Source organism: Emydura macquarii, unplaced genomic scaffold (genome assembly GCF_026122565.2).
Source record: "Emydura macquarii macquarii isolate MOO-44397 ecotype Brisbane River unplaced genomic scaffold, CSIRO-AGI_Emac_v2 contig_705, whole genome shotgun sequence".
Lineage (NCBI taxonomy): Eukaryota > Metazoa > Chordata > Testudines > Chelidae > Emydura > Emydura macquarii.
The window spans coordinates 14,466,969-14,488,163 of NW_027130842.1; the positions used below are offsets into that span (position 1 = coordinate 14,466,969).

The 21,195-nt window shown below is 36.3% G+C and overlaps 1 protein-coding gene across 7 annotated transcripts in view; it reads left to right on the top strand.

Annotated features, from left to right (window-relative positions):
- Positions 1-21,195, top strand: part of SCAF8 (SR-related CTD associated factor 8) — a 141,698-nt gene that overhangs the window by 80,604 nt on the left and 39,899 nt on the right. For 3 of the 7 annotated variants that reach the window (XM_067542442.1, XM_067542447.1, XM_067542448.1), the window contains 3 exons: positions 211-288; positions 2,063-2,284; positions 2,954-8,184. In XM_067542442.1, coding sequence (XP_067398543.1) covers positions 211-288; positions 2,063-2,284; positions 2,954-4,659 — 2,006 coding nt within the window. In that variant the 3' untranslated portion in view covers positions 4,660-8,184. Of the gene's footprint in view, positions 1-210; positions 289-997; positions 1,820-2,062; positions 2,285-2,953; positions 8,185-14,963; positions 15,425-21,195 lie in introns of those variants that run through there. The other 4 variants (XM_067542444.1, XM_067542443.1, XM_067542446.1 and 1 more) reach the window with 3 other exon arrangements.

Genomic DNA, 21,195 nt, shown 5'->3' on the forward strand with positions numbered 1-21,195 from the left:
TTTTAAAGAGGTACATATACACTCTCTGTGTTAAAGTTGGAACCCTCTGGAAAGCAGTAGCCCTTGCTAATTCTTTTCCCCCCACCACTGGTACTTGCCAGTTTGCAGTGGGGCATTCTTCTTCTGATTAGTGCAGATTAATAAGGTTTTATTATTGCATTTTTATTAGAGTTGGCCATTCTATTAAATTATTCCTTGTTTTTCATATAGGTTTTATGCCTCCTCCAGTTCCACCAGGTCCACCCCCTGTTGTTCCACCCCCTGTTGTTCCACCAGTCGTCCCAACATGTGAGTTGGCTTTTCTTTTTTTTTTTTTTAAGAAAATTAATTTTGTGTTAATGAAAATCTAGCTATTTTTGATATATTAATTTTTACTCCAACTGGATTGATTTAAGTCTGATTAAATAGCCCATTTCAGTAATGATTTAAATCAGCAACCTTGATTTAAGTAATCAGTTTTAATCTTGTTTTGCATTTGTACTTTTTAGTTATTCTTAAAGAAAAGTTGATTCTCATTAGTTGGTAACCATTACAACATGTTGATTTGCAACTAAACACCATCTTTACATTAAATTTGCATCTTTTTGTTAACTGGAAGGATACACGATATTAAGTTGCATTTATTTAGATTCTTAAGCTTTACATTTTTTATTATGTTAGAGAATGGTGACTGATGCATTTCTTACTAAATTAACTTTTTACTTGTGATTTGTGTCAAGGTCTGTTTGGAAATGTGAATTCAATTAAAATGCACAAAAACAACATTTAATTTTTTTTTTAAATTAAATAAAACTACCTAAAATATACTGGGTACAAAAGAAAAAAAGTTCATCACAAAATATATCAAAATGTGTTTTGTGTTTAAAACTAATTGATTTATTAAACCAAGTTATTATCTGTAGTTAGTGAATTGAACTGAATGTTTCTGGTCACCATTGTACTTCAAAATTATAGAACAAGTAGATCTCATCCTCTCACACCTAGTTTTTATTTATAGATTGGAAGAAGAAAACAAGCTTTCCTGCATTTTCAACTCCCAGTTGGTTTCTTAAGTTTGAATGAACTAGTCATTGAACTGAACTAGTGGAATAAACTGAAATGAAGAAAATATTCTCTCTGCATCTGCAGAGGATGCTACTGCCGTCAAAAGCTGGTGTAGCACTTCAGCAAACTGTGGTTCCAGGTGCTTAGCCAGTAGTGACTTCCCATCAGTTCAGTGCTTCAACTTTCTTTAACCTTCAGCAGCAAACATGTACTGTTCAGTATTATTGTTTTAATTTACTTTAAACGATTTTAATAGAGTATGGTAAGTTTAGGCCTCAACGTAGATTGTCACGATTTCAAATGCAATTTTAAATAGGTGTATTTAAAAAAACCCTGTATTTAAGTTAAAAAAAAAAAAAAAATCTAATTTTTAAATTTAAAAATAAAAATCATTGATTTTATCCACCCTGTTCTTAATTAAGTAATAGTATGCAGATTCTGGTAGATATAGTGTTCTGTGGGGTATAAGTATGCTGTTTTCACAAATGTATTGAGAACAGGTTTATAGTGCATAATTGAGTTGATCTAATAATATTCACAAACAGTATATTTAATATTTTCCCAACAGTCATTGAAGAAATTATTTGCAAATGAATGATTTATTTATTCACACATACATTGTTTAATCAGGTAGTTATATAGGTGATCAAATAATATTAATTAAGCAAATTATTTCTGTCTTTTTTCTTTCAATCATTGAATTTGTTATTTATGAATTATTTTTATTATAATTTTCAAGTTGGCTACATTCAATTGTTCGAATATTAAAGCCTGTTGAAACCAGTGTTGTTTGCTTCTGTATTTATTCATAATCTACTTTAAAGAGTGAAACATTGGGAAACTTATAGTTAAGGATTAAAAATGTTTTTTTGAAAAACATCTTACTCGTAAGTGAACAATGTTGTTTTGATGACCATTTTTGATGATATGCTCTAACAATAAAGCATCTGCCAAATTGAATTTGCAACATAGTTTAAAAAATATTCAGAGATGTTTTTTGTTTGTTTTTTCCCTACAGCTCTAGTGCAGCCTCCACTATCAATTACTCAAGAGACGATGAAAGATGTTCCTTTTGGTAGCCTTGTTTTACCAGTTGGCACAGTTTCTAGCAGTCTAGCCACTCCAACACTATCAGCAGGAAGTGTTTTTAATCCTCTTCCAAGCAACAAACCAGAGTCAGACGAAAAAGGATCACATCTTGCAGATGTTCAGATTTCTTCCAGTGAAAACAACAGATCTGGTGAGAAATGTCTATACCTACATATTTTGCCACATATAAATTGACTTTATACATTCAAGTTTACCCATGTGTATTGTGTTGCCTCATCCCAATGTAGGAAGATTTGGGTTGAATATGGTCTTGGATTTGAGATTTAATCTGGGAATGCTGGTAATGAGCTCTTTTAGCATCTTTTGATCACTGTTTTCCAGTAGGTCATGTCCTCAGTGGACAAGAAATTTCTCTTACACGTCTGTGTCCATCTAGGCTGGAGAAGTAAAGCTGGGCCAGGGGACATAATTGAGTATTTTAAAAATAAATCCTTTAAATTTTACTGGAAGTGAAAGGGGTCAGGAGCTGGTTAGTTAAGTTTAGTACATAGTTTTAAGCATTCATTCAAACATGTTCACATTTTTCTTCTGTAGGCTTGTTGAACATGTAATTTTCCCTGTCCCTAAAAAGCTTCTGTTCAATCTTTGCTATGTAAAGACATTGGTTTAGGTGACTTAATGCCCAGTGACTAAATATCAGTGTTTGTAACTCAGAATTATTACAAATATTTAAATAAGTAAATATTCCAACTATGTATATACTAACTCAAATATTAGATTACAAACATGATTTGTATTGTGAACTGTTTAGTGTTACATTGACTTTTTCAGTCTACTAAACATTGTTATTGCATTTCAGTTCAGAATGATGTCTCAAGCAGCTCCGGACGTGTGGGAGGAGGTGTGCAGCCATCCAGTGTCTCAAGCAGCTCTGGACCTGCGGGAGGAGTGCAGCCACCCGGTGTCTCAAGCAGCTCTGGACCTGCAGGAGGAGTGCAGCCACCCGGTGTCTCAAGCAGCTCTGGACCTGCAGGAGGAGTGCAGCCATCTGGTGTCTCTAGCAGCTCCGGACTTGCGGGAGGAGTGCAGCCACCTGGTGTCTCTAGCAGCTCTGGAACTGCGGGAGGAGTGCAGCCACCCGGTGTCTCTAGCAGCTCTGGACTTGCAGGAGGAGTGCAGCCACCCGGTGTCTCTAGCAGCTCTGGACTTTTGGTGGGTGTGCCGCCACCAAATGTCTCTAGCAGCTCTGGGCTTCTGGCAGGAATGCCACTACCGAACGTTTCAAGCAGCTCTGGACTTTTGGCGGGAGTGCCGCCACCCAATGTCTCAAGCAGCTCTGGGCTTCTCATAGTGCCACCACCCAATGTCTCAAGTAGTTCTGGACTTTTGGGAGTGCCACCACCAAATATTTCAAGTAGTTCTGGACTTCTGGGGATGCAGCATCCAGCAGGGGTTCATAACATACCCCATTTAAATATAAGTGGTCAAAGGATGCCTGGATTGCCTCTCTTAGATATGCGTCCAGGACTAATACCCCAGTCACCTGGACCAAGATTTCCATTAATACAGCCTGGAATGCCAGCACAGCGCAATATCCCTCCCCCAACAATCCTTGACCCATCCCTTCATCCACCACCTAGAGGTCCTTTTCCTCCTCCAGGAGATCTTTTTAACCAAACAGACAGACCTTTTGGAACACCTGGAAGACAAAATGTTGATAGCATTTCTAATCCAGAAAAAAGGTTACCACTTGGAGGTGATAACATTCAACAGGAAGGAGACCGAGACTATCGCTTTCCACCAGTGGAAAACAGAGAGACTCTTAATAGGCCATCCCCAGTGGATGTAAGGGATTCTATTGGACGGCCACCAGTAGATCCAAGAGAGGGTCTAGGAAGACCTCCAATAGATGGAAGAGAACATTTTGCAAGACCACATATAGATATGAGAGAGAATTTTGGAAGACCAGGTGTGGATAATAGTGGTCGAAGAGAGCATTTTGGTTTCAATTCAGACAAGCACTGGGGACAGAGAGGAGATTATGATGAAAGAGAACATCATGTTTTCCCTATTTACGGTGGTCCTAAAAGCTTCCATGAAGATAGAGAGAGATTTCGTCATGTTAATTACAGATTTGATACTAGAAGTGGTCCCAGCTGGAACAGGGGATTTGAACAAGATGCTCACAGGGATTTTGATGACCGCAGAAGACCCTGGGAAAGACAGAGGGATAGGGATGACAGAGATTTTAATTTTTGCAGAGAAATTAATGGAAACAGATTTGGAAGAGACAGAATGCAGAACAACTGGATCCCCCCTCCACATCCAAGGGTTTTTGAATATTTTGAAGGGGCCACTTCCCAGCGCAAAGCTGATAATATACCCCAGGTGAATGGTGAAAATACAGAGACAGAAAGTCAGCCACCAAATGTGCAAGTGCAGAATGATCCAGAACTTTATGAAAAACTGGCATCTTCAAGTGAGATAAACAAAGAGAAGAGTGACACAGAAGCTGATATAGAAAGTGAACCAGTGGTAGAAAGCACAGAAACTGAGGGAACATAATCATCACTCAGTAGGTAAAAGATACCTTTTGTAAAGTTGTCATCTCTCTGTAATAGATAAATGGCTGACTGGACCTTAGTAGTTCACTTTGTCTGCCAGAATTAAGTTAATCTGATGTTCATGTTCATCTTTCACTTAAATAACTGTACAACTGACTTGTATAGAACACTGTTCTTAATTTGAACATGGTAGGTAAACATTTTTTATTTCTCTGATAAAACATAAACTTGACCCCAGTTGCTTTTAATGTCACAAGGATAAATAACAGCTTGTCAAACAAAGACTTCCTATGGAAGAAAATGGAATTTTTTAGATACTACCCTTAGGTTGGCTGTGGAAATCGTTATACTTGAAAACAGGTGCTGGTGTATCTCGTCCATGTTTTTAGGCTGCTGCAGAATTTTAAAGCATAGACAAAGCTGTGATAGTTTATGTTCCTGAAATTTGGCAAGAAAAAGAAAGAAATAGCCCTGGTCATTTAAGGATCATAATGCAGAGATTAAAAGTGATTTTGTAAAATATACACTATAGTCTCTGTTTTCTCTAAAGTAAGTGTCTGTGATTTGTTCCTCGTACTGCAGTGGGTTAAAAAAAATGATAAAAGTACATTTTAATGTTGGGTGCATTTTGTTTTTAGATGCCAATAAAACATATTTGTTTGATAACAGTGTTCTAGGTATTGTATTTTTTTAAAAACCTACAAGCTATGAAAACCTGGATCAGCTGTGGTACATGCTTTAGCTAGTTGTTGCAAAAGGTTTATATTACTCTTGTAAGGCCATTGCAACAATTATGTGCTAGAAAGAAGCATATGCTTTTATATTGAAAATCATGCAGTCACATTAGTTTATGTATATAACATGTATGTAAATATTCGTGTAAAATGTATGTAGATATCAATATTTCTGTGTGTGCTTGGGTGGGTGCACACAGAATAATGAAGACAGGTTAATAAAACTGAAATGAAATTAGGTTATAAAAATAAGTCTTTCACCTTCTTGAGGTAGCAAGATAATTGGAGAAGTTCATTTGATTGAATAAATCAAATTTAAATTTATTTACTCACTCATAGTTAGGTACCATTCTTACTACTTTTAGAAGGTGGAATGGACATGATATACTGTAAGGATATACAACAAGATTTTAGCTTACTTTTTTAAAATGTAGATATGCATGAAGCCAAAATTGAATCAAATGTTTGCATTATCTTATTTTGTAATATATTTGGTGTTCTGGATAGATAGTGAGTGGTAGCATTAAAGTACTTCATGGTTATTTGCTTGCAGTGAATCTCTGAAGTCCAGAATTGTTGCATGAAAAGTAAAGCTGTTGTTGGGGGTGGGAGGGTTTAATCTACATGTGAATAGAAATAAAGTGGGCTTTGTGCTTTGGAGGCTTAATACTAAAATAGAACTTCTGAGATAAATTGTTGAGATGAATTGGCCTCCTGGGTAATTCAGTAGCACTACTCTCTTCTGTTTCACCTGTTTTGCTTCTTGCATATTTTTTTTTTTCCAGAGGTGGAAGATTTGGTGATATAGTAATGTAAGATTTTCAGTTTGTCCCACTTGCAGTACATTTATTCTCCTCCCTTTTCAAAAAATCTGTTGTTAAAATTCTATCAGTCCAAAAGCATCCTCTGACTCAGTTTTGAGAGAATTTTCTCTTATGAAGTTCTAAGAGTCGATATTTTCTTCTGTAGAATGAAAGATATTTAATTCAGGGAAATCAGAGTTGATTTTTATTATTAAAGAATACTAATTTATCAGTAATTTGTATGGTGTTTAAAAAAAATTTCCCACGAGTATGAAGTGTGAGGATGTCACTTGGGAGTTTGGCTGTAGTGCATAAGGATGCATCTGTATTTACCGAGAAGTTGTATGTGATCCTTTTTTTGTGGTGATCTAATTCTGTTTCTCAATTACTAGAATTTGTATTTTAAAGGCCCCCAAAATTGATTTCGTAAATGAAAATATTGCTTTTTAAAAGCTTGGACACGAATGATTTTGCACCTACATTGCAAGTAGTAATAATATTTAGTACTAGGAAGCAGTGAGATTCAGGTGCATTAAATAAGCAGTAGTATGTAACAGGACCGTGCTGACATACTGGATACCAGAATGTCTCTGAGGAGTTGGGTTTTACAATGTTTAGGACAGAAGTACCTTCAAATGCAGACTGGGGGGGTAAAGGGACTTGATCAGTGTTGTGCCTCTCAACAATATGCTAATCAGGCATGCGTGATTTAGGATGATTGAACACACAAAATAGCTGTATAGTATTTTTTTAAAGTTACTCATTTCCTTTCTTTTCAGTTTGATAGCGCTTTGACATTTTTAAGTTAATAGTTGTACAGTACATGAAAAAGGCTATTCTCATTGATTTTCCAAATGTTCATAACAAAATACAAATATTTCTAATCACTTTGTTTTCAACATTGTGTTTTATACAATGAAACAAAAAACAAGATAGATAAATTAATCTTCCTTGCCTTTTCTTAAATTGAGATTTGTAGTATGTCCATTGTTTGCAATAGGATGGTGTAGGAAAATCACCACATGATGAGAGAGGTTAAATAATTCGGTTGGCAATGTTGTAAATCAGATCACATTGCCATTTCCTTGTGCATGTTTGTTGGGTCAGCAAACCATTTTGATTCTCTGCAATGTATATTTATTAGATGACGAGCTTAACCGTGTTAATATTTTAATCTGTTCTGTAAATGTCTTTAACATTTTAATAAATTGGCTACTGTACTTAGTGTAGATGTACACTGTACCATTACAGTTCCAACAGCTATTCGATTATTGTGTAGAATAAAAATTTATTGTACAGAAAAGTAGTGTTTAGCTGTATCGTGTTTCTAGATAGAACTTTTTTTTCAGACCTTCTAATTTTAGTAGTACCTAAGCATAGAAAAATAGCACCAAGAGAAAAGCATTCAGAACTGGAGAAGGGCCTAAATCATGTATTATTAGCAATTAAAGATAGCGAGTTATAGCTGCTTAATTTTGTCATTGAAAAATTTTATGTCTTTGAACATTCACAAGAAAAAGGTATCCTCTTACAACAAGAAAATATTCTACCTTTTTGAGCTGTTCTTGAAAGGGAAGATATTTGCCACGTTCCAACAGTTAAAGAACTTGATCCATGAGCCTTTGTTTACATTTTTATTCATGTAAATAACATACAAATGTGCACGTTCTATCGTTTGAAAAAATGACATCAGATAGTTTTAACAAACAGCAAAGATTAAAATGTACATCTACACATTTAGTTGAAAACTTTATATCAGTTCAGACATGCAAAATGTTATTTTTTTCAATGTTGTGTCCCTCCATTCTGCATTGTGATCTGTGTGAGTAGACTGCTGTGCCCATGTCAGTCACAGTGTAGGATGATGGCCTTAATTTGTTATGGTGAGGTCATGTCTATACTGATACTATTTTCTGCAAGCCTTAACATGCACTTATTTTAAGCTTTTAAATGTACTGTGGGATATTATTGGATGAATTAAATGTATAAGACCAGATTCTGATAACCTTTAGTAAATTACTTTGCGAAAAATCCTTTTAATTCAAATGGTTCTGCTTGTGAAGTAAGGTGTTATATGGTGTGAGTATGGGTCTCATAATTTAGTCAATAATGTACATGGTTGGCATCACATTTAAGTATCTTTGGAAGTTTTTGAGATGGCCTGTAGAGAATATTCACAACATAATGCCTCTGATAAACTCTCCAGTAATTCTCTATCCCCTTTAATAATCAAGTTTGAAACTCTACGGAGGTTCCAAATGTCTGTAAAGATTTTCATTCATTTTCTGGATTCTAATTCGTCTGAGCCTCATATATTTCACTCACTTCATTTTTAGAGCTTCAAAAATTAGATAACAAATTTCCTACTTTCACATTTCCGTTAACATATTTAGAAATAACAAATAGTGATAACTTTTTTCCTGTTAATTAAATTAATAATAATAATAATAATTAAAGCTGCTAGAATGAATGTATTTCATTTCATAAACCTGATCAGTTTCTAAAATGAGGCAGTGTGCATCATTAGATTTTTTTTTTTTAATGTAGGTACTAAAGGGCAAGGATCTTCACTTTCCTGTTTACAATTGTCATAGATGATTCTTTTAGTTGTACAGCAATTATTTTTTTCTAAGACATACAAGGAGTTCTCTGGACTTACACAAATAGATTACATTTTGATATATTTCTATTTCTTGCATTCTGATTATTTTCAGACCTTTTTTTTAGCAAACCATTGTTGAAGAGTGAAAACACTTTGCCTTTAGGACCTTTCTGTTTTTAAATCAGTATCATGATGAATCAATATTTACAACAGATCCTGTTTTAAAATGTTTTGCTTTGCCTTAAAATATGAAAATGATTAACCAAACAGGAGTGTCAAAAACATCTTTCTGTTTGGTATTATATAATAGATAGATATAATAAAAGCCTGTTACTGGGAACTGAATGGTCGCTGAGAAAATACCTTGTTGTCTTAACCATAATCATTTGCTCCTCAATCTAAAGGAAAAAAGCACGTTTTATCCAAAAGATGTTCATTTTTGATAGATTTAACTATTTATTCTGAACAAATTGTGCAGTGCTTTTGACACTTGATAACAAACTGTTTTGTTATTCATTTTGAAGTTTAGACTTGAAGTTTTACAGTGAAGAAAATATCAAGTAGAGCTTCTGAAAAGTTGAAAAAAACTCGTAACATCTTTTTAAACAACTGATTTCCAATAAAAGAGAATCTGGTCTGAATTGGGCTGATGATGGGTTGGCTTGTTCAGGTTTTCTAAAAGTAGTTATTTTGAGGTCAATAGACTATAAAATTTTATTTGCCTTGAAAATTGTACCCTATTGTAGTCTACACACACAAATTGGTAAACTGAAAATTGCACTCTTACCATCTTTTAGATACAATAGTGCCGAAGATTAGAAGGAGGAGGTTTGATTTACGCAGTTATTAAAAATTAAACAGATGTTAATTTATATTATGAAACTTAAGGTTTCTTCAGTTTGCTCTTAAAGAAGTTAAAACACATATTTGATTTTATAAGGCCAATTATATCAGTTGTCATTGGTTTGCTGACATTCATGATTTACAGAATAAATTTAAAAGAACGGGATTAATTTAGCATTCCAACTTTTTCCTCATTATGCTATCAGATAAAAACATATTCATGTACTTAGTTATATAGGAAGAGTCTGAGTAGAATATTTAAAAAATTGTAGGTAATCTGAGTTAAAAAATTTTTGTGCTTGTTACTGTCAGTTCTGTCAGTATTGCATTTTTTCTTGTATACGTAGTTTTTTCTGTACCTCTGTTTACAGCATAACACATATAATAAGGGTTAACATTACCATATATCTGATGTTTTACCAACTTTTCCATTGAACTTTGAAAAATCTGCCACATACTATTAGTCACAGGAATTAAATGTCTTTATGAAACTAGAGCAAATCATACAGGCGCAAGACTTACACTTTTTGGAAATTTTACCCAGGCTATATTCCACATACTAACTTGACTTTTTTTTGCATTTTAAGTAGATTTCTACTTAGCTTCTGATTTTTAGTATTTATTAAAGGACGATGGTGTACTCTCAGATTTCTTCATTGATAAATTTTGACACTTTTTAAAAATGAATATTTGACAATTTTAGCTGGTTGGTTCTCATTTGACCTGCTCCTGAACAGTCATTGATAAATTTGATTCCTTTCGTTTTTTTAATATATGCTAAATAAATTCAGAACAGACCCATATTAGTTTATTGTTAAGGGTGAAATTTTAATTGCACAAAATGTTATGAAATTCAGAGTTAAGTTTCTGATGCGTCCTATATTCTGCTATTATAATTTGCAATTCTGTCCCCATTACATTGTATGCATAACAACTGGGACCTTTATTACATGATCCCAAAATATTTTATGAAGTAGTACAAAAAATTATACAAATTACATATGGGGCTTAATTCAGGTAAAATATTATTTTTAAATGCACCATTTAATTTATTTATATGGTTTTTTTATATATAAACAGTGGGGTAGAGTTAGAGTTGTGGAAACTATAACTTCTGGTGCAAATAAATTTTGACTATTACATTAATATACTTGTACTTTTTCTTGTTTAAAGAAAAATTAAAACCAGTATTTGGTAAAATACTCACTGAAATACATTATTTTCAGTGTCCAATTTTCAAATGTCTGAACAGATTTGTCTCCAAATATTTTTTAAAAAACAGTCAAGAAATTTCAGCTCAAAATATAATTGTTTGGTTAGGTTATAAGCTTCTGAAAATAAGTATTTAAGATACAAATGCCATCTCATCTATTTCTATAACAAAAATTGTTGGCAAGAGCAAATAATTTTTAATGCTTGATATGTTGAGACTGCAGAACTCAGAAAGGGTCCCAAATAAAGGAGTGAAGAGTAAAGCCTTGTTTGTGATGAATCTGTTGAACTGAAGAATGTGTGCAGAAAATTTCTTTTTCTCTTAGAGTTCTCCAGTCCCCAGATCAGGCTCACGGTTCTGATCCAGTTGCTGGTCAGATGATAGTCTGATCTGTTACCTTTATCCATTTCTTATATCAGTAGCTTCAAATTTATACAAGCCACAGTCCAGGTCACAAGTTGAAAAGTTTGGTGTTTTTGCTTAGAGAGAAAACATCTCAAAAAAATTTCTTAAGAGGTGGACAAGTGGTTTTTACTAAATCACATAAATCAGCAATCTGAATTTGAATTGCTGTGTTAAGTACTCTCAGTACAGAGTCAACTTCATTGAATTTTTGGTACCTCTGCACAGTTTTAAATTGTATTTACACAGGTTCTAAGGTTAGCAAGCTCCTGCAATAGTATAGCTTACTGCTTTCTACTCTGCAAAAATTTAACTTTCTTCTTTTCATTGGCCTTATATTTCTAGAGAATTACAGTACTGTTTCATTGGCTTTAATTTAAAAGCAGTGTGTGAAATCCTTCTAAGTCAATGGGAGTTTTGTCTTTGACTTTTGTTAGGCCAGAATTTCACCCAGTTTTCTGCGCCTCAGTTTCTTCTCCAAAACTTGCAGAAATACAGTTGATGGAAAATTACTTTCATTGAGTGATTTCTGCCTCTTTATATGCTAAGGAGGCAATAAAAAAAATTCCCCCCAGTACATTCATAATGTTATGTTACAGCCAACCCTGCCTTTTTGGGACTATATCAAGATTGATAACTGTCCAGTTTTACCAAGAATGTCTGGAAAAATTGCCAGTATAAGATTTCCTCATCCAGTTGTACTTGCAGAGCCACACAGAAAATGACCCATAGCTAGACCTGTGCTTATTACCTTACTTCTTCTACCTCTCCAGAAATTTTGGAAGTTGCTGCTCTAGCCCTAATGTGCCTACAGATCATAATTCTGCAGGAGCAATCCTGAAACTTCCAGTTCTCAGTTCTTTCTTCAGAGTGCTAGATGTAAATCCTATTTGTTCCTGTTGCTTGCTGATATACTGGTTAATCTCTTCCTCCAAAAATGTTGTGTACTTAAACAGACTTCTTTCTCATGTTACTTACCACTGAGGTCAGTGAATGGCGCCCCCCTCCCCCCCCCGATTTTAAAATGCCTGCTCAACTCTCATTTGTCGATTTCCTTTCCCTTCTCTTCCTATGAAAAGTTAGTAAGAACCTTCAATTGACTAAAATGAATAAAAGATTTAAAATGTATGAGATATATAATGTTTTCCTTGTCCATATAATAATCTTTCCTCGTCATCTTCATAGTTTGATTGATTCCAATTCTTGATAGCATTCTTAAGAATATAACTACACTGGCAGTCTTCCAAGCCCCTAGTATGTTGGTGCCATCCTGTACTCCTGGCTATTCTCTGATTCTCACAGCCCGTTCAGCAGCTTATGTGAAGCCAAGCATGAATTACAGCATCCTGCAGGTGCTCTAACTTCCAGGTGAAGCTGGTCCCAGAATTTGGGTAATGCGAAGATGCCATGTTTCCCTCCCCCAACTCCACATTTCTTTGCTTAGTAACAGATAATGCTTATTCCAAGCTGGAAACGTAGTTAAAGATCCTGTCCGGCTGTCAAAGGCAGGGAAGAACTCTACTTTCCTGTACCTGACTCTGGAATAGAGTTGATTCTGAATGGTTACATTCTGTGAAAAATATCTAACAATCTAAAGTTTAAAAGATTATAAAGCTAGCTTTTTTCTTTCTAAGGTAGGTAGGTAACAATTTTCCAACTTGCTGTGTATACGTCTATACTCCAAAAGTTCACACAATTAAACAAAACTGAACAAAGCCTTAGAAGAAACTGGGACATATCTGATTTTTAAGAATTGCCATTTCCTATCCAGTAGGATATATTTCCTGCTCTGAAAATTTCCTTTTCTGCCCATGGGTCCTAAGCAACAAATCCAGTTGTTTCCAACAGCTCTTATTGTTATCTACGATGCTTAATGTGATATCTCCATTTAAAATGTGTTCTTCCCTTCACCTTAGTCAGACTACATTTCTGGCTAACGACTTAGGAATCATACTCTGTTTCTTATATTCATTTAGTCAAGGGCAGTTTTGATGGAGTCAAGCATTTCAGCAACTTGACAGAAGAAGCCATTAAAGAAGTCATACATCTTTTAAAAAAAAAAAAAAAAAGTCTGCCGTTTCCACAGAAAAAACAAGTCAGCTAAAGTTCAAATTAGTTCACACTTCTCCTGAGTGAGAACTCACAGCTCTATGGTTCTTTCCAGACCAATAAACCTACAAGTCCTACATTTCCTGAGCTAATTAAATGATGTGGACCAAAACCAGGGTTCTGTAACCAGCAAGTTAATAAGAACCAAGACAAGTCTGTCTATTTCTTTTAACTTGTGGTTTCTTTTTTTAAGAGGAAAAGGTGGGGAGCCGTTGACTGTGTATGGTTTGTTTCCCTTCCTTCTGGTCCTTTTTCTACTGTTTGCTGCATCCATGTAGTCAAGCTCTGATTTGGTAGCATTGACTTCAAGTTTGCAGTGCTCAGCACCTCTGAAAATCAGATTACTTATTTGGGTGTCTTAAGTTTGTCACTCAGGGCTTATACATTTTGTCCTAGATCTTTATTTCTTTTGATGGAAATACTTAACACTGGTACATATCACTTTGTTTTAGGAGGGAACAAATATTGAAGACTATTTCAAGAAAGTAATTAAACAGGTGAAATACGCCAAATATTGCTGTTAAACAGATGTAAATCTGCAATAACTTACTGAAGTCAATGGAATTGTTCTGGATTTACACCACTATAACTGAGCATAAGTTGGCCTAAAACTGTTACTGCTCATTTTAATAAGTACCGTTTCTACTATAAATGGGTTTCTGTGCAAGAGATTTCAATAGGTTGTTGATTATGCAAAAGATTTTCTATCTTTTGGTGGTTGAGCTCTTGGCTTTTTATGCAGCTAAGCAAAATTGGCATGTGATCTAAATCCAGTCTGTTCCCTTCTCTCCCTTTCACTCCCCCCTTGCTAGTAGGTACAAATCCGCTGCTGCCACCACTATAGAAGCTTGGGGCTTCTCCTTCGGAGCAGATGTCAAAGAACTGCTCCTGAGCAAATACATTTATCATCTTGTTATAACAGTCTGCCCCTTTACTTTTTATACAATTTGTTAAATAACCCTCCCATTTTATGAACATGTTCCCTGTGACTCATTTTAATCAAGTTTTAAGGTTTCTAAAGTTGAGGCACTGTGTCTCTGTACTACTTTGAAACCTTTTAAACACAAATGTCTTAAACTGAATGTTACTTAATCTCTCTTACATCCATTTCATTAAACACTGCAAAGCTTTACCAATCAGTTTGGGGAGCAAAACAATCATTCTGTATTCATCAGGGATTCTGTGTACACTGCAAATCCTTTTAAAGGTAGTCAAATACTCTTCAATGCAATCAGTCTCTCTATTTCGAGCACAACTTGTCTCAGCTGTGTGATCTCTGGTGAGCATTGCCAGTGTGGGCTCAGGGATCCATTTTTGTAAACTTACTATGCTCAGGGCATGCTGCCTCTCCTCTTCTGTTTCTTGGTCTTTGGACCACTTCTAGTACTGTTTTTGTGCCTCCAGCTTTTGTTTTGTCCACTTGCAACTCACTTTCCTAGGCCTTTCTCTCCTTTTCTCTATTCACTATATCCTGTCTATTGGCCTTCTCCACTAGCCCCAGCCTTTGGATCTCTAACATGACCAGTTCAGGCCTTATGGCTGCCTCACTGGGATTGATACCCAGCTGGCATCCTAAATCTGTACTTCTCTCGTTCTCAGGCCCTGTGGATGGATCATATTTTTTATCTCCCTGCTGATCATCAAAATCCATGATTAGAGATCTTACCCCATTCGCATTTCTCCCTCCAACATTCAAGCCACAAGCTGAACAGTCTTTCCAAATAATGTCTGTCAAGTTTAGCATATGTCTCCGGTTTAATCATGCTGGCCTTCTTTTGTTCTATTTCACTTCCCAAAATAAACAAATCGAAAACAATAAACTGTCAACTTTTTCTTATATTTATTTCCAACCTTCTTTCTTTTGAATCTCTCCGTACATCTCTTATATGGTATAGATGTGACTGGAGCGTGATCTTTGGCTCACCAGCAAACTGGATGTAGATGCTGTACCCTACGCCACTGATGCATCCTGAGAGGGCACCTCAACACTACCTGCCCTTAGCGTGAGGGAGCCTTGTCTGTGACTGTCAGGGGTCATCTACCTGACAAGTACTCTTCTCTCAGCCTATGCAGACTACTGTCACTTATGCAGGTTAGCTTTAGGCGAACTCCAACCCCCCGCCCTCCCACCTAGCATCTCCCTGGAGGGTGCAGCCTTTATTCCACTGGACACTCACAGTAGTCCCAGATTTGCTACTTCCAAAGGAATAGTACACACCAGCATATCAATTTCACCTCAGGACACAGCTCTATTAAACACACAGTAGTTGTATTTATTTATAGAGAAAGCAAGCATAAGATTATTTAACAAACATCTGAGATTCAAATGTTAGCAAGTAAGATTAATGGAAACAAAGGGTTATGTATAAAAATCATGCATTCTAGAGCCTACACGTACAATTAAGATATCCTCTTGTCTAATACGGTGCTGCTTACCTAAAGTCCTTCTCACAGCATCTTTCAGTCAGAATGACTGAGACCTTCCTTTCCTGAGAAACATGCCTGCTGGCAGCTTGTCTTTCTAAATAAAGTATGCCAGGGTGTCTTTCTGCATCCCTGATACCTTGACCAGTCCTTCATTCATTACCTGTAAACTGGGTACCTTCCCCTCCTGGTCACCTTTTCCTGTTAATTTCTTCTCTTGAGGTCCAGGCAAATGCTTCATTAGCATTTGACTCAGTATGTAAATAGACTTCCACTGTAAGATGGATAATACACAAATACTCACAAATTGGGTGAAGTAATATCTTTTATTGGGTCAACTTCGGTTGCTGAAAGAGACAAGCTTTTGAGCTATTCAGGACCTGAAGAAGAGCTTTGTGTAGCTCGGAAGCTTGTCTCTCGACTTGATGCAACACTGCAAACAGTACACAATGATCAACTAGGGAGATAAGTGTCTCCCAGCTCCTGTCTGGTGGAACCTGTCTTCTGGCATGCTACCTCAGGGGACCAGCCATTCACTATAAATTCCTAAGAGTATAATTTCCGATATGTACACACATTTCCTTACATTTCGTTTGCACATACATTTTGTGAAGTTTATGTTAACCATTGCAACACAGGCTCTCAGTAGAGACCTTACATGACACTTTTTGGTAAACTAGTATGTAAATACCAGAGTCAGTGGTTCCTTGTAACTCTTATGCATTCTTGTGCCCTCTGTGAGTTGTCATCAAGAGGTGCTTGGATCATATATGTCATGATTTCACAGCAGTGAAATTCATCCCTTACTCCCACAGAATTGTACTCCAGCTTCTGAGCTTTCCTTTAAAAAAATAATTCTTTCTAGCCTCCATGGTTGCAAAGGCCACCTCAGAAATATAAACATAGTGTAACCAATATAGTTCTGTCTGCCAGAGTTTGCAGACATCCTGAAACAATAGCCATGCAAGGTGTGACCTGCCCCATTTATCTCATTGGCATGTTAAAGTTAGAACGTAAAGACAACAGTTTAGAACATCAGCTAGTGTGTATCCTTCAATCTCAAATTGTTTCTGCACGTGCCAAAAGCCCAATCATCCCCTAACCAGGTGCTGGCACCATTGGCTTTCCCTCGCTGGAAAATTTCTATGATATAGCTAGTTCTATGATGCATCATTCTGGGATATATTAGCGGGATTGTTGTCAGCAAGACACAAGTAATTAATCCATTCTATTCAGCACTATAATGCCTGAACTGTGACAGTTCTGGACACTACCCTTTGGGAAAGGTGATTAATTGGAGAAAGTCCAGGGAGCAACAAAACTGATTAAAGATCTAGAAAACGTGACCTGTGTATGAGGAAAGATTGAAAGAAACTGGGCTTTTTTAGTCCAGAGGAGAGAAGACCGGGGTTGGGGGGAGAGACATAATCTTTGTACATGAAAGGTTATTATAAAGAGGAAGGGATAAATTGTTCTCCTTATCCACTGAGGACAGGACAAGAAGTAATGGGCTTAAATTGCAGCAAGGGAGATTTAGGTTGGACATTAGGAAAAACGTCCTAACTGTAAGGGTAGTTAAGCGCTGAAACAAATTACCAAGGAGGCTGTGGAACCTTTGTCATTGGAGGTTTTAAAGAACAGATTAGACAAACGCCTGACAGGGATGTTCTAGATAATACTTAGTTCTGCCTCGGTGCAAGGGAATGGACTATATGACCTGTCAAGGTCCCTTCCAGTCCTACTTCTCTATGATTATTCACAGCAAAAAGTGCAGCACACTGAAAATGTGAGGATAACATAAAAATTGAATTCAATATCAAAATAAATCACACAAGGGTTAGTGTACTGATTAATATTAACTTTAATGTGTAATTAAAAACCTTGATTTTCCATTTTTTCCGAAGCTGTCACAGAATTTCCATTAGCTTGCTGCAAAATCTGGAGGCTTTGCCACAGGGTACACAGGAACCTTGACAGTGTGAAATAATGACTTAGAGTTAATTATAGTTAATATATTTTGTTTGGGCATTCTGAGCTGAAGTTACTTATCCAGTAGAGCTGCATATAGACTATTACCTGACCTGAATATAATACTTCATTGTTGTCCCATGTACAGCTTGCTAATTATAAATAAAAAATATGAAAGAAGACTTGAGGTTCCAATTTCATCAGTTTAGCATGTTTAAAAAAATTAAGTTTCATATATCATTCATGATTTTACAATCAGTTTTATAGTGCTTTTTTTAATCCACCTTACCCCCGTTATTTAAATCAGAGCAAGAGTAGACATTAAACTATCATCCCACAGAGGGAAAATGTGTACTACTATGACCTGTAGATGATCTTAAGAACAGATTTTAGAATCCAGACTGCCCACAAAAATAAAAAAAATTGCTATAAAGTGCACCAATAATTGCCTTTCACGTTTTCATGAAGTATTCTTTCCTATTAACTGAAATAGAATTTATATTTTGTATCACAATTGTAAGGGAAGAGCAAAACAAAATAATTGAAAATCATGGAGCAAAGTTGAATACCCAGAAGATATTAAAAGATAAATAGGATGAATTTAAAAAAAAATTTTTTGAGATGTCTACTGTTCAGCCCCTAGTTTTCTTTGTACAGAAACAACATGCTTCATAAAAGATGCTAGTTATAAGTCCCTTACCCTGGCAAGGTAATTGACCTTCTTAGTTGAGGAAACCCCTCCCCCCTTTTTTTTTTAAATACCTCAGCGCACTAACTTAGTTTTAGTGTTGGCACTGCTTTAAAGTATCGAAGGTCTTCAAGACCTAGAGCTTGTAAGTGGACTCTTTTTGGCCTTTTGTTTTCAATGTAGGAAATCAAAATGAGGAATAACTGGAAAAAAAAACTTAATGCAACATGACTGAGAGAGACTCTATTATCTTTCCCCTGTGATGAGGTTGTTGTCAGATATGGAAAGATGTCAGAGAGTATCAAGAATTGTTTTTTCATTGTTAGGCCTACAATTATATTTGAGATTCTATACTCCAAAAAAAAAAAAAAAAGTTTACAATTTATTACTTCAGTGAAAGTGGAAGTTCAGCTCTGGAAGGAGTAACCACCTCAAATAATTTAATTGCTGGGACTTAAAGAATCCATCTTCTGGTTAAAGCATAGAACTGGCAATCAGACCTGAATACTGTTTCTGACAATGCCACCGAATTCCCGTGTGTGCTGATGCATGTCACTTATGGACCAAACTTTTAAAAGTGATCTCTAATTTTGGTAGCCTCCATTTTTGAGTGCTCAGGTTTAAACACAGACTGCCTTATGAACATAGGAGTTGTGGGTGTCTAGTGCCTCTAACAGTCAGGTTCTGGGTGTTACAAAGTTGAGCACCCGAAAACAGAAGCACTCAATTGGGGGTCACTTTTGAAAATTGGCTCCAAACCGCTCATGCTCAGTTTCCTTACCTATAAAACAGTGATTACCTGCCTGGCAGGGATTTTGCAAGGCATTAGTATTTTTATTTTGAGATCCTTGGATAGAAACAGCTATAGAAGTGTCAAGAATTATCACACTAATGTCTTTGTATCAGTTTGTTTATTTAACTGGTCTTTAAAATGCATTTATAAATGTTGCCCACAAATTACCTTATTGGGTTCTATCTTCGGTGAGCCTCAGTGACTTTACCTTACATGTAAAACAGTGGGGAAGAGTGTTTTCAAACACACGTCCTGCAAATACTCATCCTAGTACTCATCCATGTCAAGCTGTGTCCTTTCTTGCTCAGGCATCACAGCCAACAAAAATTCTTCAATTGGTGCTTAGTTTAAAAATATTATAAAGTTTCATAATCTGAAGTAGAAGCCATTTAATTTTTCTAAAGCTATTAGCTCTGCAGTGCTAACTAGAAGGAAAAAGTAGTAAATTTTTTAAAAAATATATAAAACGTGGAATTTACAAGGTACATATCTATTTAACAATAAGGTGCCATTTCTTTTCAGTCTTTTATTTTTTAAAACCAGAATGACAATAAAAAGTCCATTGTAACTCCCTTCCTCCAATATCTTGTGGAATTTTAAAAATATTTTCTCTCGTCCAGTATACCTATAAGCTTCCATGCAGGAATAATTTTTCTTCTGTTCTACAGAAATAAATTCACTGGAAGCTACCTCAAAGGGATGCTTCCTTTCTTTTAAATATATGATGTGAACCAAATTTGCAAACATCTATTATTTCACTTCTTCAGGTGTCAACCTACTGTCTTATAAAAGCTATGGCAGATTAGAATGGTAGTTTTATTCAATTGGTTTCTACTTCGGCTAAAAGTTTTTCTTCTCCCTGTCACACTAGGAAAGTTAAGACCCCTAGTTCACCCTCAGCTCCACCAGCGATAGCAATGAAGTAAGCAATGTAAGATAGATAGGACTCAGGTCATGTCACCTAATGCCAGAATTCTGTCTGCACTAAGCAGCCCTTATGGAACTGCACTGATGGTGACTTACAGGTTCTTCTTTGAGTGCCAGTCCCTATGTGTATTCCACTGCGGGCATGCATGCGCTCTACTGTGTGGTTGGGGCCATAACGTTATTGCAAGCAGTATCCGTTGGTCTGCACTTGTGCCCCTGTTCTCACGCTCCACACCAAGAGTGTAAGCAGTAGACCAATCATCTTTTCAGTTCCTTCTTCCCGCCACATGGCCTGAGTCAGAATCTTCCAGTGTCCAAAGCTGATCCTTTCTCCTCCTCTTGGAAAAGTTCACAGTTGTATACTATTAATCTTTTGTTCTTTGAGTGCTTGCTCATAACCATTCCATGTTAGGCGTGTGCGTGCCCCGTGCACCCGTACCAGAGATTTTTCCCTCATTGGTATCTGTAGGGACAGCTCTAGTGCCTTCTGGGGTCGCACGTATATGCACCAGTATAAGGGGTGCCGCCTGTTCTCCCCCTCCCCCAATTCCTCCTTACCACCTGTGACAGTTGCTAGAATGTCTTCCTGGCATGGTAATCTGTCCAAACCAGTATATTTTTTCTTGTAATTTAGTGTATATAGTTTAACATTAGGAATAAGTGTAGTTATAGTTAGTTAGTTAGATTTAAAGTTTAGTCCTTTCAGGGATGTTGTCCCAGGGAGAGGGCATGCCCCGATCCACAGGCTTCAAACCTTGCACAACTTGCAATAAGCTGATGCCTGCGAATGATCCCTGTTTGAGCTGTTTGAAGTATCTCGGGGAAACTCACATCCATGATGAGTGTCGAATCTGCAGGGGATTCAGATCACACATAAAGACAGACACAGATAAACTAAAAGCCCTGCTAATGGATGCGGCTCTTAGACTGGTCTCTGAGCCAGGCCGCTCGGATTCAGCACCAAGCACATCGGCATTCATCCGAAGCACCCCTCCAGCACCGTGCTTTTCCTGGCCACACTCCCCACTGCC